At 35.6% G+C, this 23,890-nt stretch overlaps 1 protein-coding gene across 10 annotated transcripts in view; it reads left to right on the top strand.

The window, feature by feature from the left end:
* The window catches only part of CCSER2 (coiled-coil serine rich protein 2), a 135,356-nt gene that overhangs the window by 99,025 nt on the left and 12,441 nt on the right, over positions 1 to 23,890 (top strand). For 6 of the 10 annotated variants that reach the window (XM_047759578.1, XM_047759583.1, XM_047759585.1 and 3 more), the window contains 3 exons: positions 1,499 to 1,582; positions 8,170 to 8,256; positions 11,152 to 11,241. In XM_047759578.1, the coding sequence (XP_047615534.1) occupies positions 1,499 to 1,582; positions 8,170 to 8,256; positions 11,152 to 11,241 (261 nt within the window). Of the gene's footprint in view, positions 1 to 1,498; positions 1,583 to 8,169; positions 8,257 to 11,151; positions 11,242 to 21,724; positions 21,810 to 23,524; positions 23,646 to 23,890 lie in introns of all 10 variants that reach the window. The other 4 variants (XM_047759580.1, XM_047759582.1, XM_047759579.1 and 1 more) reach the window with 2 other exon arrangements.

The raw sequence follows: 23,890 nt of genomic DNA on the forward strand, positions 1-23,890 counted from the left end.
CCCTAGAGATTCTGCTTTAGTAGATATTCAGTATAATACATAAAGAAGAAAATGTTCTACATATTTATGTCTCCTGTTTTAGCACTCCTATTTCAGTGCAGGACATCCATAGTCTAGAAGATTTTCTTCAGGACAGATGGGTGTGAGGAATGTTGTTAGGGTCGTGCTCTTTAAAGGCTGTTCATTTCGTGGGTGTCCCAAGGCAGCTAATAAGTACCATCTGAACACATAAAGTATCGAATTGCAGTTGTACTGCCTTGGTCAGGAGCTCAGCTCCTCACCATCATCCCAGGCATATTCTTTAGTGGTTCATCTTTCTTGAGATGGTCTGTGAATCACTGAAAATACCATTTTTGAGCCAGTTATTCCTTAACCCTTTCAGCAAGGGGTAGGAGTTATTATTATCCTGTCATTTTAAAAATTGGATTTAAGGACAAAAAATTTAATTTCTTCAACTTTTTAAATTGAGGTATAGCATACAGCCAGTGAAGTGCTTAAGTTTTGAGTCTTGAGTGTAAGGCTTGTACTTTTCATTTGTATATACCCATGTAACCACCATACAGACAAAACATAGGATGTTTCCAAGATCGTTATAGGTTATCATTGCTCTTTACTGTCAATAAACCCTTTCCCTGGAGTTAATCACTGTTCTTCTTATTTTTAGTACCATAAATTAGTTTTGCCTGTTCTTGGCATTCATATATAAATAGAGACATGCCATATATCTGTATACTCATGTGTCTTGTATTTTTAAAAAAATGATTTTTGTGGTCCGACCTTTTTGAGCCATTTAATATTGTTTCTGACTCCTTTATACTCAAAACACCACATCTGAGTTTAATTTGGCTTTTATTTTACATTTTTACTTGGGTGAGTTAATCTTAAAATTTTTTTTTTTTTTAATTTTCCCACTGTACAGCAAGGGGGTCAGGTTATCCTTACATGTATACATTACAATTACATTTTTCCCCCAGCCTTTCTTCTGTTGCAACATGAGTATCTAGACAAAGTTCTCAATGCTATTCAGCAGGATCTCCTTGTAAATCTATTCTAAGTTGTGTCTGATAAGCCCAAGCTCCCGATCCCTCCCACTCCCTCCCCCTCCCATCAGGCAGCCACAAGTCTTTTCTCCAAGTCCATGATTTTCTTTTCTGAGGAGATAGATGTTCATTTGTGCTGGATATTAGATTCCAGTTATAAGTGATATCATATGGTATTTGAGGAAATTTCCCATATTCCTTTTCTCACTCTAAAACTTTCAGTGGCTTTCTATGTCATCCACTTATATAGTGTATGTGACTTATTTCAACAAAATATTCTTTCCTGAGTTCTCTTGTTTCCTCTTTCACATTTCCATCTGCTTAAAGAGGAAAAGGAGATTTCCAGAATCTTACTTCCTGTTTACCATGCTAGCATTTGGTTGGGGGTTAATTAGATTGAACTGAATGCTGTAGTTAATTTTATTGATCTTGTGTTTTCCTTTACTTCTTTCTCACAGCATGATGGAAGTGGTTCATTGCATGATGTTCAGCTCTCATTGCCATCCAGTCCAGAACCAGAAGACAGTGATCAAATATACAAGGTATGACGACTAGGTAGCCTTGCTGAACTTTTCAAAAGAATTTTTTATTACTAAAATTATAAAGCAGTAGAAATTAAAACATTGAATAATAAGTGTATTAAAACCTGCAGCTTTGTTGTCTTGGGTTTTTATTAGAGTTACTTTGACTTTTACTACCTTATTAAGATAAAATGATATCCTTGTGGTACTTTGAGTTTGTTTTATCAGTTGAATAATCATCTTTCCCTGTATTAATATTGGTTACAGAATTTTTTCAAAAAATTTTTAAATCATTAAATTTTTTTTTCACATTTACAAATAAAAGATTTAAAAGTATTATTAATAAAAATTAAAATGGATAATAGATGCCTCATATATAATCAATGATATTGAAAAAATATTAACTAAAAGTGAGATTAATTTTTTTTTGTATTTAAAGATATAATTATAGAATGCAGAGGCATTATAGTATTTGAAGGTATTTCTTTTTATATAGTTTTCATATTTAGGTCTATTTTGCATTGAAAAAACTTTTTAGGTTTTTGTAGCTACCTGAATCACATATTTATTTCTTAAGCACATATAAGTATTCTTGATTTCTTTCATATTTCCAAGTAAAATTATTTCCTTTCAAATTCTGTTTTCAAAGTATGCTAATGTGTGCTATTCATCTGTATTAACTGCCTGAAAAATTGATGGCTTATAGTAATAAAAGTTTGTTTCTTGTTATTTCTCAGTGTGTTATATTTGGTTGTAGATCAGCGGGACTTCATGTGTCCTCTTCATTCTGGGATCCAGACTGAAGTATCAGCCCTTATTCTGGGACATATATTTCATACCTGAGGGAAAGTAGCATTGGCAGAATAACCTGTGGATTCCACTTGGATGTGACACATGTCGCTTCTGAAATAGGCCAAGTGGCCAAGTTTGGGATTAGAGGTCAGAGAAGCATAGTTCTCTCATGGGCTATGGACTGACTTATTAGGAACAAAATTATATATAAAAGAAAAAATCAAAATAATATAGGATAGTAGTTGTATCTAGTTATCTAATCTTTTCAACATGTTACCTACCTGTCCTTGTGCAAATTTCTTCCCATCCCTGGGCTTCCATCCTATCGTGAGCACAATAATAGGTCTGTAGTACGACATCTTTTCTTAACAAAAATTTTACATGTATTGAGGACAATGACTTAGATGATTTCTGATTATCTCTCAGTTTAAGTTTTGTGACTGATATTTTAGAAGTAAAGTTGACTTTTCCTGAATTCTTTTCTATGAAAAGTTTTTCACATATAAAGAAATTCTTTTTAACTGAATTAGTGTCTTTATTTTTTTCCATGTTCCTTTATAGTTTGTCTCTATGTATTTAACATTATATGATAGACATATTATTACACAGTATTTATTTTTTTAAATTTATTGGAGTGTAGTTAATTTACAATGCTGTCTTAGTTTCAGGTGTACAGCAAAGTGAACCAGAAATATAGATCTCTATTCTTTTTTCCCAGATAGATTATTACCGACTATGGAGTAGATTTCCCTGTGCTATATAGTAGGTTCTTGTAATTACCTGTTTTATACAGTAGTGTGTATATGTTATTCCCATCCTCCCAGTTCCTCCCTACCCACCATGGTTTCTCCTATGGTAACCCTTAGATTGGTTTTGAAATCTGTGAGTTTGTTCTGCTTTATAAATAAGTTATTTTGTATCATTTTTTATTAGATTCCATATATAAGTGATATCATATGATATTTGTCTTTCTCTAACTTACTTCACTAAGTATGATAATCTCTGGGTCCATCCATGTTGCTATAAATGGTATTATTTCATTCCTTTTTATGGCTGAATAATATTCCATTTTATATATGTACCACATCTTCTTTATCCAGTCCTCTGTTGATGGACATTTAGGTTGCTTCCATGTCTTGGCTCTTGTAAATAGTGCCTTAGTGAACATTGGGGTACATGTGTGTTTTCAAATTATGGTTTTATCTAGATATATGCCCAGGAATGGAATTTCTTGATCATATGGTAATTCTGTATTTACTTTTTTAAGGAACCTCCATACTGTTCTCTATAGTGGTTGTACCACCTTACCCTCCCACCAATGTGTAGGAGGGTCCCCTTTTCTCCACACCCTCTCCAGCATTTCTTGTTTGTAGACTTTTTGCTGGTGACCATTCTAACTGGTCGAGATGATAGCTCATTGTAGTTTTGATTTGTGCTTCCCTAATAATTAGTAATGTTGAGCGTTTTTTTCTCTCTTTTTTTTTTGCCATCTGTTTTCTTTGGAGAAATGTCTATTTAGATCTTCTGCCCATTTTTTGATTGAGTTTTTTTTTTTTTTTTAATAAAGCTGTGTGAGATGTTTGTATATTTTGGAGGTTAACCCCTTGTTGGTTGCTTCATTTGCAAATATTTTTCCATTCTGTGGGTTTCTTTCTTTCTTTTTTTTTATGTTTTTCTTTGCTGTGCAAAAGCTTCTAAGTTTAATTATGTCCTGTTTATTTTTGTTTTCATTTTCATTAGGAGGTGGGTCCAAAAAGGATTACTGCAAGTTATGTCAAAGAGTGTTTTGCCTATGTTTTCCTATAGGAGTTTTACAATTTCTGGCCTTATGTTTTAGGTCCTTAGTCCGTTTTGACCCAGTGTTTATTTCCTGTCCCCACCACCTTTCCTTCCAGGCAGATCATTCATGGCCTTTCTTCCTTCTTTCTAAGGTTAGATGCAGTAGCTCATACTACCTCTCTCTGGTACACTAGACTATCCATCATTTTCATCACCTCATCCAAGATGGATTTGTAGTTCAGTTTCAAATGATACGATATGATGAGTAATGCCATTCAAATTTAGGGTCTAAAGTTGCCGCTGGACCTGACATGTCTCCTTTATCTCAGGATAGCTCCTGCTTTCATTCACCTGAGGAGCTGTTACAGACATCTGAACACTCTACCCAGCCCTTTCTCAGCCATTCTTCTCAACTTCTTCAGGTAGCCTGGGTTTATCAAGCAAATCTTCTGCTCTCTGCCTTCCTGACATCTGACCTATCTGTACCTATGTTACTCTCATTCACTTTGTTCCAATTATGGCAGAAAAGTGATGACTATGCTGTGGCAGACCACCCTTTCTTCTCATGTTCTCGACTCTGTCTTCTCTTGCTGTTGAAGACCCAAGTACATCCTCCTCCTCTCCTCTCATCTGTGTGCTTTCTCTACTGCCTCTTCTTCCTCACTTTATAAATTTCTCTATTTCTATATCATAAATTCAGTAAATCAAATAAACCTTCTCTTGATTCTCCTTAAACTACCTTTTCAGTTAAAGTGAAAACCTGGAAAAATGATAATAGCTACTTTTTTAATGCTGTAGAAATTTGGCATGGCCTTTGTTTTGTCTTTTGTTTTTGTGTCACTTCTCTTTGAATTCCCTATATGCTTCTCAACACTGCCCCCCTCCCCCATTTTCTTTGCAGGTTCATTTTCTTCTTTAGAGTGTAGATTTATATCTTCAATCCATTCCTCATTGAACTTTCTACTGTCATGATTTCACATGTAACATATGTGTTGATAATACATAAAATCAGTCTCTTTCATACTTGGTAATCCATTTGCCCACTAGACATTTGCACTGTGTATCCCACGTTAGGTCCCTCTAACAATATATTTGAAACTCAAAAACAACCTCTTTGGACATACTTTTCCTCTTTCAGTCTCTGTTTATTCACTGTATCATCTAAGCTAGAAATTGGAGATGTCACTGTTGACTGTTCTCACTGCTCTTCTCTCACATGCAGTGAACCACCAAAACCTCTTTTCCTTTTTCTTCTCCTCCCTATGATCAATCTTTTGAGTCAGGTTCCTGCTCTTACCTGGCATATTACAACATCTTGATAACCAGTTCCTAGCCTAGTTTTGTTGTTGCCTTGTCAAATATATCCTCCAAACAGCCTTCAAAGCTGTCCCAAATGCAGATCTATCAGTTACTCCGTGGCTAAAGCCATGCTTGATGTTCAGGCCCTCTATGATCTGGTCCTTCCCTAGTTTACTGACCACATTGCTCTCCACTGTTCACCACAGCCTTTGTGGAACAGCGTCACTGCTTGTCATTCTCCAAATATATTATACTTGACCGCATCTCTGCATTGTCTTATGATACTTAGAATCTCTTACCCTAAAACCAAACGTTGCCAGTTTTGTGTCTTCAGAACTTATTTATCCTTTAAGACTCTGCTGGAGTTAACCCATTTCCTGATGTGTTCTCCTTTGGCTGTCTTCATGTGTAAAATCCTTAGAGCAGTGCCTATCATAAAATAAGTGCTGTATGCATGTTGGCTTATAGATGTTATTACTGCATTGTATTTTGATTTCATTTTAAGTCCATTTCCTCCAACACCAGCAGAACCTAGCAATGATCAAATGATAGTTTTGTAGTATTCCATCAAGTTGCTACCTTACATTTCAGTTGTACTCTTATAGGACAGTTGTAAATTTGTAAACTTAAGATAATATCTTATAGGTTTTCTTGTACTTAAGATCATTTCTTTGGCATAGGAATTGGAGAACTGAATCAGAGAGTGCAAGTATTTTTATGATTCTTATATATTCAGGCATATGTTTGTCTAGAAAGGTCAATTAGTATATCTGATAATGTACCATTTTTCTCTAGTCTTGTTAATCACATTGAGTATTTCTCCCCCTAATTTTATTACCTATGAAACAATACCTTTTTAATACTTTAATTTGTATTTCTTCTATAAGTCAAATAGAACATTTTGCCAGTTGTATGCATATTTGTGAGAACCGACTATTTATCTATTGGGGCCTAAAAACGTTCTTATATGTTTGAACAGACTCTTAACATACTTGAGATATAAGTTGTTTGTCATATTAGCATAGATTTTCACCAGCTTTTAACTGTAATGTTAATTGTGTAGGTGATTTAAATTTTTATATAACCAAGTATATTTATCATTTGTTAATAGCTTCATTTACTACTTAGCTTAAAAATGTATCTTTCATGATTTGTAATCCATCTATTTTTGGGGTCTTGATTTATGGTTTTTTTTGAAGTATCTAAACTCTTTAAATTCAACTGGAAGGTTTTTTTTTTTTAATATATACAATAAATGCTCTTTTCCAATTATGGTATACATAACAGTATTTTAAAAAATATTTGCAGTGGATAAATAACAAGGTCCTACTATTAGCACAGGGAACTATATACAGTCTGCTGGGACAGACCATGATGGAAAAGAATGTAAAACATATATATACATATATATATATATATATGTATATATATATATGGCTGAGTCACTTTGCTGTCCAGCCGAAATTGGCACAACATTGTAAATCAACTATAATTTTTAAAAAATTAAAATAAAATAAAACCTTTCCTTTCCCATTGTTTCTTCCCCATTATGATGCTTACTTAATATGTCAAAACCTTCATAAAATGTCTGTTTCTGATCTCTTCTTCTTCTGAGACTGCACAATTTTTTTTTTGTTCGCAGTGTGTCTGGGGAAGATGATATATTTTGCTCATTAACGCATAATTACTTGCTTACTCATTTTTCTTTATGGAAAAATATATCATTAACATACATATTCTACAGTTGGCCCTTGAACAACACAGGTGTGAACTTCATGGGTCCACTTAAATGCGGTTTTTTTTTCAGTAAATACCCCTACACCGATCTGTGGTTGGTTGAATCCAAGCATGTGAAACTTGTGAATATGGAAGAACTGTGGATATTGAAGACCAACTGAAAGTTATACCCAGATTTTTTACTTTCCAGAGGGTTGGCGCCCTTAACCCCTGTACTGTTTCAAGAGTGAACTGTAATTTACTTGCTTGCACTACTTCATCAGTGTGTATTTGCATATAATTGAATAATGAACAAAATGGGCCTAACTCTAGGGTAGTAATACTTGGAAATGTAACTGGATTCCTACTTACCTTGACGATAGGTTTCCACTAATACTGCTTAGAATTTCTTATAGACTGAGCTTTGTTTTAGGCAGTTATCATGAAAGTAGTTGATGGAAAAAGAATCGGCCTTGTTACCTTCTGGCACATTTTACCTTTCTGCTGATTTCCGAACCAGCCGTGACTCTGTGCTTTTAATTATGCAGTTTCCTCTGCTGGTTGAGCCTTTCATTTCTTTTGACAGGCACTTTTATATATTCCTTGGAATCTAGCTGAAGTTACTGTTTTGTGTGTAATTAATTTTACTACGTGGTTTAGTTCCTAGTTTTCTTATCTGTAAAATAGGAATAATAGTAATTATCTCAGAATTGCAATCACAATCAACTGCTAGGATACCTAACAGTACTTAGTTCTTGACACCTGATTAGTACTCAGTGAGTGTGAGCTACCATTATTGTTCATTGTTTACATGTCAGACTACATTAGGCTATGAATTCTTGGATGACCAAAGTGGTTTTTGTTTTTTTTTTAATGGTTAACAGCTGACATATTTAAGAAGAATTTCCCCCTTAAATAAACAAACAGTTGCTTAACTCAATCTTTATCATTGATTTATTGCTTATCATTAGAGTTTTTAAGTACAATTAAATGCTTCATGTTAAGTTTTTTAAATGTTTCAGAATGAAGATTTGTTAAATGAAATAAATCAACTTAAAGAGGAAATAAAGAAAAAAGATGAAAAAATCCAACTATTAGAACATCAGCTTGTAAGTATTGTAGTGTGTAAAATGAAGGTTTTTCAAACTGGGTAACATGTATATTTTTAATAAAACTAGCCAGAATTGAAATTGGACTTTATATTTGGCTTTTAAAATCACACAGTATTGTGTTACTTTTAGGTTATATGCACGCTAATAAAAGTATGTGGTTTAACTTTCAGTCTAAATAACACATTTTAAAGCTGAAAAACTCAACCTACCTTCAGTTGCCTCTGTTTTGGGGATTCTAAACTCAGCAGTTAACATTCATGTTATTGATGAATGAAATTGGATATTCAGTCTTAGGAATCTGAATGGCTGTCTGTTGGAGTGAAGTTTATTCTAAAAAAAGTTTCTTCCTTAGATGATGTTGGGTAGTCTCTCAAAGCCATGTTTGAATATCTATAATTGTATAATTGTTACAATATCAAGTGTTAGTTCCGTATGAAAACTGTATGTGCTGTCTCTTGAATTTAATTATAATTTAGTTTGTAATAACAAAAGGCCAGGATAACAAGAACAGAATGGCATAACAATCATAACAGGCCAAAGAAAATCTTTGTGGAAAATCAAAAGCTCATTTTTGGCATAGCAAAGCAATTCAGGAATATGAAATAGTAATCTCACTCAGAATATAAAAGATATACTATATTGGACTCTGAGCCACTGGGGTCAGATCAGAAATCCAGTTTAAGAATAAAGAGTAAGGATAGATGGATCAGATGTTATGATTAAGGGTGTCAGAAAAGAAAACTTATGAATGTGAAAAAAGAATAACCAAATATTGCAAATTGAGGGCTTACCAAATATAAAATTTTAAATAGAGTGAGACCAATATTTGTATTTAAAAGCTAGAGACAAAACCCAACCAACCTAGTCAATTTTTAGGGAGAAAAAAAAGGCACCTTTAGGAAATTAAGCTTCAAATTTTGCAAAAATGTATTATAGAGCGTAAGATATTGTTGTATCTAGAGCACTTTAGAAAAAAGGATTATGACCTTCATATTTTGTAGCTAAACACGTTTTTATTTATATACAAAGGCATATTCTTAGATCTTTGATGTGCCAAAAAATATGCCACCCAGAAGGAATGATTTGGGTAGATGTTTTTCTGTCTCTTGAAATGTCACTAAAAACTGGGTTTTTCCAAATTAGGAAAATTCAAATATTTGCCAGTTGTTGTTCTTCATATGTTAGGGTACAGAAAGGAAATTATTTCTAGAATTGCAGCAGTCAGGCTATAATAAAATGTGCTTGCATTAAGATAAATGCTTTGTATTATCTTTCTCCTTCTTTACATATATCCCATATATGTTAAAAATTAAGTTCTATTATGTTGAATTCTAAGAGATCTAAGTTGATCTGCTTATATATTGAATTTTGTTTCAATAACTATCTCATGTTTTGGGATGGGAAATATGTCTGTACTAAAGAGATTTTTGTTTTGATTAGATTTTATTTTGATTATGGAAATTGTGATGATCTAATTGCAATTAAGAAAGAATTTGAATATTTTAAAAGAAAAAAGGTACTTTAGCCTGATACAGTAATCAAGAATTTTTTATATAGATTTTCCTACAAGAAAGTATATTTACCTCCAGCAGGGTTGTTTAATAAATAATAAGGTTATATTCCAGCTTCACACTAAGGAGAAATTCTCATTATCAATCTTTTCTTTTTTAAAATTTGGTATTTATTTGAGAGACCATAGGTGTGTTACTTTGTGTTGTATAAATGACTAAATGAGTGAATTCATGTGATGAGAGTTTATTTATGAACTGAGATGATCAGATGGTTCTTTGTCAAAGGGCAGAGATCCTTCAAAATACTCCAGTCCAGTAAAATCAACACATTATTAAAGGTACTTTTAAAAGCATTTTACATGTGAAGAGGCAACCTTACTTGTAGACTGGTGGTGTTTAATATCTAACAGAGCCCTATCAAAAATGAATTTAAAGGGAGTTCCCTTCATGGCTCAGTGGTTAATGATAATGACTAGGATCCTTGAGGATGTGTGTTTGATCCCTGGCCATGCTCAGTGGGTTAGGGATCTGGCATTGCCCTGAACTGTTGTGTAGGTTGCAGATGCAGCTCAGATCCCACATTGCTGTGGCAGTGGCATAGGCTGGCAGCTGCAACTCGGATTCAACCCCTAGCCTGGGAACCATATGCCATACACTGCAGGTGTGGCCCTAAAAAAAAAAAAAAAAAAAAAATTTAAGAACCCCTGCAGCAGTGATTGTAGTAACAGAATAGTTGAGGGAAATATTTAATGTTTTGGAGTTAAATTCTTTATACTGTATATTGCTATATATATTCTACATCTATATACATTTATGTTTCTATACATAAAATCATAGGTAGTGTGTTTTGTGGGCAGTATAAGAGATTGCTAAGGGTAATTTGAACTACTGAAAATTTTAGCCTTACTGGGTGATTCTAAAACCCAATCTGTGGAGTTCCCGTTGTGGTGCTGTGGTTAACGAATCCGACTAGGAACCATGAGGTTGCGGGTTCGGTCCCTGCCCTTGCTCAGTGGGTTAACGATCCGGCGTTGCCGTGAGCTGTGGTGTAGGTTGCAGACGCGGCTCGGATCCCGCGTTGCTGTGGCTCTGGTGTAGGCCGGTGGCTACAGCTCTGATTCGACCCCTAGCCTGGGAACCTCCATTTGCCGAGGCAGCGGGAGCTGCAGCGGCCCAAAGAAATAGCAAAAAGACAAAAAACAAACAAACCAAAAAAAAATAAATAAATAAAACCCAATCTGTGGAAAAGGTGGGAGACTACTGAATAGACCTTTATGTTTACCCTTTTTTTGTTAATCCACTAAGAGAGACCCTGATTACTTTGTATGTATATGTGTATATGTAGAATTATACCAAAGTAAAAATTTGTGTTTTTGTTCAGGCAACTCGGTGTAACTGCAACCAAAAATCTAAAGAAGAAAAATGTACATATGCTGATAAATATACCCAAACACCCTGGAGAAGAATTCCTGTAAGTAATTCATGCTGTTGTTATTTTTTCTTGTCATTTACTATTTTGATGTTTTGTTCTACTCTTTTTTCTCTAATAATTTTGTACCTGCCATGGCTGTCAATTTTTTTTAGGTAAGTTGATTTTCCTTGTCCCTTCAGTATTTATGTGCTTTTTCTAAAGCTTCTCTTCTGTGTCTTTTATGAATGAATGTGCATTTAATAGCTTTTCTGTTCTGCATACTGTAGGTCATTTTATTTGAGTGTCTAGTCTCCCTCTCATTGCATGTATTATGAGAGTAGTATTTCCCCATGCCTGAAAAGAAACACATCCAAAGTGCAGTCTTCTCTCTTTAGCAGCATGTGACTCTGAAAATACATGATGTAGCATGTTCTTTTTGTTGACACTTTTCAAATACTTTCTATTATGATGATTACTCAAATAAATGTCGAGGCTGTTAGAAAGTATAAATGGATTAAGATACAGACAGTAAAGGTTATGTTTTAGACATAGTTAGGGTAGGGAATGGTTTCTTCTAAACAGTAGAAAATAACCATGCAGCCTGTCTTCTTTGTTGTTTTTCAGAAAATATTATATTTCAAAACATATTTAGTGCTGAAAATATACTTTCTGAACTCAGTTTAGGATGTACCTGAGCCAGAGAATTATCATGGCCATTAGTTATCATTATCCTATTGTATGGTGCCAAGTAATAGGTATTTCTTGGCAAGAGAAGACCTGATAAGCCAGCCTGACTCTTCTTTTGCCTTATATTATGCAGGAGTCCTAGTAACACAAGTGAAAAGGGAATTACAATAATTAATTAATCAACAATCTGATTTTTAAAACTTAGCTCTGTGCCTTTAAGGTTTATAAAATACTTCTTTTTATGTAATAAGTAGTTATTTTTGTGTGCTCTATATAACGTACAGTGCTAATAATTTCTTCCATGTAAGTTTGGTGAGCCTTTTCCATTTCAGCTGTTTGGCTCTTGAAGTGGAAGTGGGGGATTGGGGAAGAAAATACACAGACAAATAATGATTCCTCCATTAACAAGTGCTTATTGAAGGAACTAGTGATGTAATATAGTTAAAGCATAAAAAGTTTTGTAAGGATCAAAGGATTGGGAATGTCTAGGTAGCAGTTGAGCCTGGTGAGAAAAGTGAAGGTAGTAGTTGAATCATAGAAAGCAAAAATGTGAGTAGATAAGGATGAGTTCCGGAACTGAGAAAGAGAGGCTACTTTATTTTGGCTCCCCCCCCCCCTTTTTTTTTGTCTTTTTGTATTTTTGGGGCCGCACCTGCGGCATATGGAGGTTCCCAGGCTAGGGGTTGAATTGGAGCTGTAGCCACCAGACTACGCCAGAGCCATAGCAACACCAGATCTGAGCTGCATCTGGAACCTACACCACAGCTCATGGCAATGCCAAATCCTTAACCCACTGAGTGAGGCTAGGGATTGAACCCACATCCTCATGGATGCTAGTAGGATTCGTTAACCCCTGAGCCACGATGGGAATTTCTGGCACTCTTCCATAGAATTTTCATTGCTGTCCAGTGCAGTAGCCACTAGCTACATGTGACTAGTGAGTACTTGAAAATGTGGTTCAGAACCGTGACTACAGAAGGTAATTTTAAATAATATTTAATTGTAATTAATTTAAATGTAAATAACCACATATGGCCAGTGGATACCGTATTGGTCAAAGCATCTCTAGAGTTAATGATGAAGTAGATTGATATGGATATAGGAAAGCTACCTGGAGAAATAAGTAAAGGGAAAGTCAGGGAAGGTAATTTTTGGAAGAAAGCAAAGGAGAATAAAAAAGATGGAGTTCATATTTAGGTAATGGAAAAAAAAGAGGGACAGGGCTAAGGATGAGTTGTAGGAAAAGATGGTGTGTTCAAAGGAGACTAGATAACTGTGCTTCTGATCAAATATTCTCATCTGAGGGACAGAATACCCAGACAAAATGGTGAAATGGATAACATGAAAAGAAGGATAACATTGTGGAAGGTGCCTAATCATTCATTCAAAAATACTTGAAGAGACTAGGAGTATGCAGGAAAATAGTGATTATGTGAGAAATAAGGATACACTTTAAACGTTTAAACTTATAAAACTTTATTTTGAATATGGTATGACAGTATTGATCCTTGTACGTGCATGTTCTTATAAATAGCATTATTTCTGACTGAATTATAAGTTTTTTATGCATTTACAATATTGTTTTAAAAGCATATAACATCAGTATTTGATTTGAATAGTTATTTTATACATTAAGTAAATTCTAAATTTTCATGATATATATTTTTACAGAACATTTGCTTGAACATCTTAAATTAACTAGAGAAGCCAGAATATCAGAAAAAAAAAATTCTAGACTCACACCATCAAAACTCGTTATTTATGCCCTTGAATCTCAAAGAAGGGATTGCAAGTTGGACCCAAAAGAGTCACATGATGACCCAGCCTGGGTTACTCTGAAAATTGAGTATAGAAGTAAATACTGTTTTATTGGTGTCAGTGAGAAAAGATGCTTATCAGTTAAAACTCAAATTGTACACAATTTGATCTGATACTAGTTTTCTCAAATTTTAAGAACTATTATATATAGCAAAGCAGTGGAGAAAGATAATTTTGTATCAATTTTGAATATTCTGTTGGAATTAGTTTCTAGTATTGAATCAAAGTTTTATTCACTAAAAGATATAGTAGATATGAATAAAATTTATATAAATTCCAGAATCAGAATTTGGTCAGCATTATTTGTAATCTTTTGTGCTTAGAATTATGTTCTCATGTCTCAGATTTATTGGATCATGCATATATTTCAAAATATCATGGTTGTGTTCCTATTGTAACTATTTATAAAATAAAATATTGAATAAGAAAAATTTATCACAGACATATCACAAAAAAAGTATCAACTGTTTATGATTCCCAAAGGAGAAACAATTTACCTAGTCTTAGCAGTCCTGATATATGTACTAGCAAAAAATTCTGCTCCTTTTTTTTCCCCCTTGCCTGGGGGATTAGATGAAATGTTAAATGAAAAGAACAATGTAACTCAAAGATTTGTCTCAAGAACTCTGTCCTAAGTCCTTTTTCTTTTAGACCACATGCCTTTCTGATTTGGGAGTAAGCAGCATTATTGGCTAATTTTTATGTTAAGATTAGTGTCCTGATTTTAAACTTAAATGTGCCATTTTCTCCCAGTTGGAGAGACATTACATTCCTATTTATTTATGTTTCTGAAGGAATTAAGGGATTTATTTCTTTACCAAGGTCTTTTATTTGTTTACATTTGCTATTACTTATATTTAAAGTATGCCACTGGAAGTATTTTAAGTGAAACACACACACACACACATTTTGGTGTATAAATGTGATATTTATCATGTGGTCATACAATGATGTTTAGTCAATGTTAGACATTGAACATTGAATATGGCCCATGTTTCAGTGAGCTAAATGCTGATAGGAACCATCTTTGGACTGAGGCATTACATTCTAGCATGCTTGTAATGACAACACAAGAATTCTATTATGTGTGTCTTTTACACTGGATTTTATAAACAATAGTACCTGAAACCAATAACTGAAAAATAGAATGGCTTTTCAAGGCTAGGTACAACTTAAATATAGATATTAGAGCAGTTGAGTGACTTCTCTGATTATATTTAAGGGTATCTAAATACCCGTCCTTTAATACAGAGTACCAGAACTGAAGTGGGCATTTTTGTTTATTTAGTTATTTTTTCTGTCTCTCTCTCTCTCTTTTTTTTTTTCCAAGGGTTACTACACCTGTGGCATATGGAAGTTCCTAGGCTAAGGGTTGAATCTGAGCTGCAGCTGCCGGCTTGTGCCATAGCCGCAGCAACATGGGCTCTGAACTGCAGCTGTGACCTACACCATAGGTCATGGCAACACCAGTCCTTAACCCACTGCGTGAGGCCAGGGATCAAACCCAAATCCTCATGGATGCTAATCAGGTTCATTACCACTGAGCCACAACAGGAACTCCCTAAAGTGGGCATTTTTGGAGCTTTGTTTAAAATATCCACTGAAAGAAGCAAAGTTTGTTTGCATAGCAGTTAGAAAACAAAAGACAGCACCAAAGTTTTCCACTACTGGGATCCATTTCATTTGTGTAATGTAGTTAAATTTACATTAAATTACTTGATTCTTGACTTGTATGTTGAGGGTGTTGGCAAGACATAGATTTTACTTTTAAAATTAAACGTTTGGAGTTCTCTTGTGGTGCAGTGGGTTAATAAGGATCCAGCGTTGTTACTGCAGTGCCTTGGGCCACTACTGTGGCACAGGTTTGGTACCTGACCCAGGAACTTCCACAAGCCCACATGCTACAAGCATAGCCCCCCCCCCCCAAAAAAAAAAAGAATTTAATATTAGAGACCAGGCAGTGAGCATAGATGATTCGGTTAGCGTTCCAAGAAGTAGCATAATCAAATCAGTCTCTCAGAATAAATTAATCAGCTTCCGTAAGAGGAATGAAAGTTGCTCCTCTTTTAGTCTCTTTAGCTAGCAGAGTGGTAATTTATTAGGCCTTTATTCTGGAACATTCTAACTTTTCTTTTTCTTAGGTAATTAGAAAAATGTATTTACAGATAAATTTTTTTTTTTTTTTTTTGCTATTTCTTGGGCAGCTCCCGCGGCATATGGAGGTTCCCAGGCTAGGGGTCGAATCGGAGCTGTAGCCACCGGCCTACGCCAGAGCCACAGCAACGCGGGATCCAGCCACGTCTGCAACGTACACCACAGCTCACGGCAATGCCGGATCGTTAACCCACTGAGCAAGGGCAGGGACCGAACCCGCAACCTCATGGTTCCTAGTCGGATTCGTTAACCACTGCGCCACGACGGGAACTCCCTACAGATAATTTTAAAAATACTATTTTTTAAATGTCAGATGTAACTAAATTTTTTTTCCTGGAGAATGTCCCTTTAGTACTGTGCTCACAGGATTCCTTCAACAAGTTACGTTGATATTCCTGATATAGCAGAAAATAATATCTCTCTTACTTAGTCCTAAAGTTTCTAAACAATATAGCTATCCTGATCATTCAGAGCGATGAAGTGTCAATAACCTTGAGCCAAACCCCAGGTGTATACCCAGTGAAACAAGTTGGGTGGATGACTTCTTTTGGCCAAGGAGAACACAAGGACATCATGAGAAATGATCTCAAGCCTGGGTCAGAAAGAAACTTAAAGGATTTGAGCTTTTCTTGGGTCATTTGAGGGAGGGTCTCAGGAAGCAGGGGTTTGCTCAGATTAGATGCTATCAGAACATAGAGAAGTCTAGGGTACTTTGTGGTTGGAACAGTGGGATCTAGCTTTTATCTGTACTTAGACAAAATTATGAAGTGACCGTGTTTTGTTTCATGTTACCATGGTCTCAGAGTAATCTTGGTGTTCTGTAAGATTATGTATGAGATCATTGGGCACTAGAGGCCCAGAAGGTATACCTGGGCATGGATTGAATACACATTTGCCAACCAGAGGAAATTTCTTCTGCTATTAAAACTAACATTTGGATTGTTACCTCTCTATTTTTTAAAATTACTTAATATACTTTGCCATGTTTTTGTGTAGTTATTGCTGGTGGTAGTAGTAATGAGTACATAAGAATACTATGAGAAAGGAGAGAAGTTTGAAGAGTTATACTTGGATCCCATTATGGAGGGACTTAATGCTAGACTGAGAACTTTGAACTTAATTCTGCAGCCAGAAAGTTTTAGCAGGGGCCAGACTTAATTATATTTTGCTATAGGAAAGTAATGTGAGAGGAAAAACTGAGACTGTCCTGAGACAGGGGCTGTGTCTCATTCCTTCCTGTGTGCCAAGTGGCCTAGCACAGGGCCCAGCAAAATTAAATCAATCCCAGTGAGAACAGACTGAAGGTATGGAAAACTATTTAGAAGTTGTAATAGCCTAAGCAAGAGGAGATAAAGACAAGCCTATGATTTTTTTTTTTTGTCTTTTTGCTATTTCTTTGGGCTGCTCCCGCGGCACATGGAGGTTCCCAGGCTAGGGGTCGAATTGGAGCTGTATCCACTGGCCTACTCCAGAGCCACAGCAACATGGGATCCGAGCCGTGTCTGCAACCTACACCACAGCTCACGGCAACGCTGGATCGTTAACCCACTGAGCAAGGGCAGGGACCGAACCCGCAACCTCATGGTTCCTAGTCGGATTCATTAACCACTGCGGCACGACGGGAACTCCAAGCCTCTGATTTTTAAGCTTTCATGGAGATGGAGAAAAGATGGAGGCAGAATCTGTTGTCTTGATAAGTGATTAGATGAAAAAAATGTGAAGAATGGAAGATGAATATGTTATCAAATGTGGATGACCGCAAGGATGGCATTCCAGTTAAGAAAATTAGAGAACCAAAAGGAAATATTTTATTTGGGAAGAAAACTGCTAAAGATTTTAGATATATATTTTATTTTATTTTATTTTTTGTCTTTTTGCTATTTCTTTGGGCCGCTGTCGCGGCATATGGAGGTTCCCAGGCTAGGGGTTGAATTGGAGCTGTAGCCACTGGCCTATGTCAGAGCCACAGCAACGCGGGATCCGAGCCGCGTCTGCAACCTACACCACAGCTCACGGCAACGCCGGATCGTTAACCCACTGAGCAAGGGCAGGGACCGAACCCGCAACCTCATGGTTCCTAGTCGGATTCGTCAACCCCTGTGCCACGACGGGAACTCCAGATGTATATTTTAATCACTTGAGTTTGAGATTCTGGTAGGACAGTAGGGTAGAGGAGTTTGAATATGTAGGATTGGAACTTGGAAGGTACAGGAGAAGATTGATAAATATGTAGATTCAGAGTGGAGTAGGGAGGGATTCAGAGTGGAAGACAGAAATCTTTAGTTTCATCCACTAAGAAAGCTCAGTGCTACAGTGCCATGTGCCGCAGACACTTTTGGGAGCAAGGAAGACCATTCCAGGAGGCTTTCTAAGCTCTCCCAGAAGTGGGAGACACAAGCAAACTAATATTCATGAATCAGGGAAAGTTTCATCTCTTCAGTGCTAAGATAAAAATTCCCTATCCTTTAACCCCGGGTGGTAACTCTCATCTGTTCTCATCTCTGCTTTAAGAAAAAGTAGCTGCTGAATGAAGAGCTGTAAGTGTTCTGGAGGACTTGGCTTACAGTTCTTTTATCTCAGAGTTAGAGTGCACAGAAAAATGTTTTCATTTGGTCTCTATGAGAACTATCTTGAGAGAAATGAAAGTTCCTCTAAATCCTGAGTCCAGATAATCCTGTATTTTTATTTTTAATGTTTTGTTATTCCTTTATTTTTTTCTTGTTTGTATATGTATGTGTGTTTTGTCCCACAAATTTGACGGGTAGCTACATATTATGCATATGATCAAATTATATGTCAGGTATTCTAAGTTTTCCTACAAGTATATTTTTTCCCCCTTGGATGTGATATATTTATATATACCTACTGCTTTTTATTTTTATACACAGCCACTACGGATGGTCTAGCAGAAAGCATTTCGTATATACCATTTCATCATAAAAGTCAACACAAGATTTAAAGTAGACTCACATGAACAAAGGCCCTTTCCTGGGCAGAGCTTAGGGATCTTTATGGCATCAACTAAGAAAGAATTATGCACTCTCTGCCCTCTAGAGTAGTGTTCCAATATAAATATAATGTGAACTACATATATAATATAAATGCTTCAGTATACAAATTAAAATAAAAAGAAACATGCAAAATTACTTTTAATAAAATGTTTTATTTAACCCAATAGTACCATTTGAACATGTAATAAATATAAAGAAAATATTGGGATATATTACATTTGAATTTTTGTTTTTTGTTTTATACTAAGTCTTTGACATCTTGTGTGTATTTTACACTTACAGCACATTTCAATTCAGACTATCCACTAGCTTCATTTAGCTGCCAGCAACCATATTGGACAGTGCATCTGTATGGAGGTCACTGGGTTTGGCTTTAAACCTGAACTAGGTAGTAGGATTTGACAACCCCTCCCCTCTCAATAGTAAATTTCTCAGCTTTTAAAGCATAGGTCCATTCATTCATTCATTCAGTGAACTTTGACTAGTTTTTTTTTTTTTTTCTATATTTCAATCTCAGTGCTAAGGGCTTTAGATACTAAATCAAAGACTTTGCCTGACTCTGTTTATGATACTCATGGACAGACAGCAAAGTATAAAATCAGATGATAGGTCAGTGAGGCCTTGTTTTGGGGCCAGAAGATGGTGGACATGTCTTCCAGATGTGGGGACTAGACATTCTGGCTCTCAAATCTATCTTCAAACTGCCTTGACTTCCAGCAGTCTTCAATTCTGGAGTGCAGTGTATTCCAGCATTCACTGCTGGAACAGATCAGTCCATCTGAGAACTTTTTCTTTCATTGTTAATGCTGTCAAAATCAGGTTTCCCACCCTTTCCTTGCATCATAAAAATTATGCGTCATCTAAGTTCTAAGTTAGGGTTTCCCTTTTGTAGAAACACTTCCAGTAGACATGGAACCATGAGGAGCCAACACATGCTGTTTCTTAGTGCTGCTGCTTGGTGTTGCTCACATGTCTGCTGTCTCTGAAATTGCCTAGTCTCAAGGTTTAGTCAGTCATATTTTATAGCTGGTTTAGCTTATGTAAAAATCCCTATCTGAAAGTTTCTTTACCTAGTGTGGTGAGTAGAAGCTGGCCCTGATGAAACCCATAGTGAGGGAAGTGCATGCTACTTCTTGGCTAAGGACTTACTTTGTGTAAAAGTTTTGGGCCAAAACATCTCTGAAACAGCAAAATGGAGTTGTATCATGTAATATCTATGGAAAGCCCCTGGGGTCATCACCCTGTTAAATATTTTCTATTTTCACAAGTATACATGGCTAAATTGGTGGAGACATTATAATAATTTTAAAAGAGAGGATCTTTATTTACTAGGATGCTCTAAGGATCATTAATTTTATTTAGTTTCTTGTGTTTTGTTCCTTTATCACCATACAAAATGGATCTTTTTTGGTTTTTGTTTTATAGTGAGTAGTGATTGCTCTTAAATTTAAAGAAGTGTCTGATTATACTGAACTTGAATCAAGAAATATTGATACAAGGGTGGATAAAAGTGTTTTATTTTGACCAATGTTCCTGAGAATCTCTGAACAGTAAAATAGTAATCTTCTAACACATCATTTCTATATCAGATTAATTGTCTCATGAGGAGACTAGGAACAGAGAGACATGAAACCCAATCTGATTCTATTTGTGTTACATTGAACAATTCTCTCTTGAAGACCCAGTTTTACTTGGAACATGAAGAAATTGATGTAAATGACATTTCAGTTGTATTCTTTTTTTTTTTTTTTTTGCTTTTTAGGGCCACACCTGTGGCATATGGACGTTTGGACGTTCCCAGGCTAGGGGTTGAATCGGAGCTGCAGCTGCTGGCCTACACCACAGCTTATAGCAATGCTAGATCCTCAACCCACTGAGTGAGGCCAGGGATTGAACCCACATCCTCATGGATACTAGTTGGTTTTGTAATCTGCTGAGCCACAATGGAACTCTAGTTGTATTCCAGTTCTGATAATAGGATTAAAATAAGTAAAGTTAAGAAACCACAAGTTATTAAAATTAAAAAGCTTGCATGTAGAGAGTTGCCATTGTGTTCAGCAGGTTAAGGACCCAACATAGCCCATGAGTATCTCGATTCAATCCCTGGCCTTGCTAAGTGGGTTGAGGCTCTGGCCGTTGCTGCAGGCTACACACAGGTTGCAGATGTGGCTTGGATCTGGCTCTGGTGTTGCTGTGCTTGTCGCCTAGGTCTCATCTGCAGCTTTGATTCAACCCCTAGCCTGGGAATTAGCATATGCTGCAGATACGGCCTTAAAAAAAGCTTGCATGTGAAACCTATAGCCTATATGTCACATAGTACTCACTCTCACATCCTAAGTCTTTTGAATGCTCTGTTGGTTCTGCTATCTTCAGCTGATGTTCTTTATTTTACCTGCTAATCCTTTGAAAACCTATCATTTTAAAAAGCAGTGCAAATTTTTGTATGGTAATTTTTTTATTTCCTGATTTATTGTTGATGAAGTTTCTGTATGTTTAACACCTAAAGTCTATCTTACCTTTTAAATGCTTTGATTTTTTATAAAAAAACAGCAAAATGCCCAAAAAACCCCCTGGAATCTGCTACTTTAAAAAAAGATACATAATGATAAATGTAATTGTATGCTAGAAAAAATATGTTATTTTATGCACTAACTACAAATATTAGAGGGAAATAATTTTTTCTTAATATATGAAAAATAACTTGATATGGATTATGATGTATTTTTAGTGATTTGGACTGCCTATATTTTAAAAAATGAAATCTATCTTTTCATTAACACTATTGTTATTTTTTTAAAAGTGTGACTGTGGTTTCTCTATTTTTCGGTTCCCTTTTTTATTATACCTCCCTGCCCCCATCTCTCTCTGCACAGGGTGGGTATTCTGCTCCCTCCTTCTCTCCTTGGCAGGGCTCCTTCCAAGGGATCCCACGGACTGTTCCGCCGCACCGCAGACAGAGTGAGTCTGTGTCTCTCACTCCTATCCTGCTCTGGCTTCCTGTTCATGGTATCCCCTTCTGCATGACTGTCCCTCCCCAGCACCTTCTCTTCCGTCCAGAGTGACCTGCAGGCACATGCTAAACCAGCACTCCCTGGGCTCTCCACTCTTGATTAACACTTTCTTTGACTGCATGTAAAATAGACTTCTACTTAGAGCCTCAGGAAAGCTGTCTGGGATTAATTCCATTCTAATGCTGTTTAAACCTATTGCCAGTGACCCTAGACCTACCGACATGCATCTGTCTTTAATGTATTTTCTATTTTCATGACCTTGAGGTATATGAATAAAATTTTTTTTTTTTAAATCTAGTCATATTAAAAATGTATACACTATCCACAGTGGTGTAATGAACAGATGCATATTGTTTAGGGAGCAGGCTTACTAGACCATTGCACATTTCTTTAAATATTTCCTAATCAAAAGGCTTTGATTGTGTTTCATTGTAATCTAATAGAAAAATCTTTTAAATAATTTTTAAGGGTTTTTTTTTTTAACAACTAATATGTCCTTGTAATTTATCAGCTGCTTTACAGTAAGAAGAAATGGCTTCTGAATATGCATGGTTTACTAACATTTCTAATGATTTAGTAATTGTTTGACTTAAAAAATGTTTTTGTTTACATTAAATCTGCTTTCCAAAACAGTGTTTATTATTTTGTGTTTTGTACTTAAGTATACCTGGTAAGTTGGTTATATTTTATCTTTTCTGAAAAGTCACCCCCCGAAAGCTAATATTAATGAAAAAGATGTAAATATTGTCAGTCACTTTTATGCCTTCTCCATGTATTTGCCCTGATTTGTGATTCCTATCAGTTTTTTTCATAAACTATCCTTATCTAAATAATGTGAAGTATCAAAGGTCCAAAAGGAGGATATTTTAAGCACTTAAAATTTATTGTGATTTATTCAAATAGAAATTTATTTCTTGAATTAGTCAGTTATGAGGTATCAACATAAATTTGAGGCAAGGTTTGAAGTTTATATTTTGGCCAGTATACCTTTCCTTCCCTTTTACACTGTTTTAACAGTGGAATAGAGAGTTTGCAAGGGCTTTTATATCAGATTTTTTAGTAGCAAGTTAATTTGTTGAGCGGAAACATCCCCATCTTTCTTTCCTTTTCCATCTCCTATCACCTTTGTAAATCCTCCTTTTTACTTCCTTTTCTTCAATTAAGTTGTTTTCTTTTCTCCTCTAAAGATTGCTAGTATATAAAGAATAATACTAAATTACAAGTGAGCTAATCTGAATTTTAAAGGGCAGTTATAACATTTAATAATGTATTCTTAGGCTTCTAAGCAGTATGCTGCATGATTGACAGATTTACCTCAGATTGATGTACCTACCTTAAATTTTCTGAAGCCCCCTTTCAGTCTCTGCGCTTTTCCCCCACTATTCTCCTCCCCTATTCTGTCTCTCAGCTAAGCTGTAAAATGGAATTGAAGTTTAAGGTTAATTATTCAGTATTACAACTAGTTTTAGATTTATTTTGGAAACATGTTTCCAAGGAGCACCCATTTCACTAGTTTCTCATTTGTATAGCTTTAGAATTTTCTTGTCCCTCATCTGAGTCTTTGGCCTACTTCCTTTTGGGTTCTGAGCTATTTTTTTCATTTCCAGTTATGCAGCAGCACTGTCTGTTGTTCAACACTACTATCAAGATATGTCTTTCTAGCTTTTCTAGATCAGAATCCTTTCTCTGGATCTCCAAGTTAGCAAAGAGAAAGTTTTGGTTCTCCAGAGTTTGGATGCGTTTGCCGCCTAGAAGAGAGAAATGCATTGGAGTCTTTTCCTGGGTAAGTTCTCCTGCCTAATGCAGCTAAGAGAACTGGCCCTAAGACTTGATCAGTGAGACCATAGGACCCTGTTTGTGGAAAGTGATGACTGGAGGACTTTTTAATAGTATTGATTGAGCTTCCAAGTTTCCTTTAATGGAAACGTTTAAACTAATACACTATTTTTAATTTTCCCTGATAACAGCTGGAGGAGTTCAATAATAATTATTATTTTATAGCGATAAAATATAGAGAAGGAAAAGGGT

Source organism: Phacochoerus africanus, chromosome 15 (genome assembly GCF_016906955.1).
Source record: "Phacochoerus africanus isolate WHEZ1 chromosome 15, ROS_Pafr_v1, whole genome shotgun sequence".
NCBI classification, from domain to species: domain Eukaryota; kingdom Metazoa; phylum Chordata; class Mammalia; order Artiodactyla; family Suidae; genus Phacochoerus; species Phacochoerus africanus.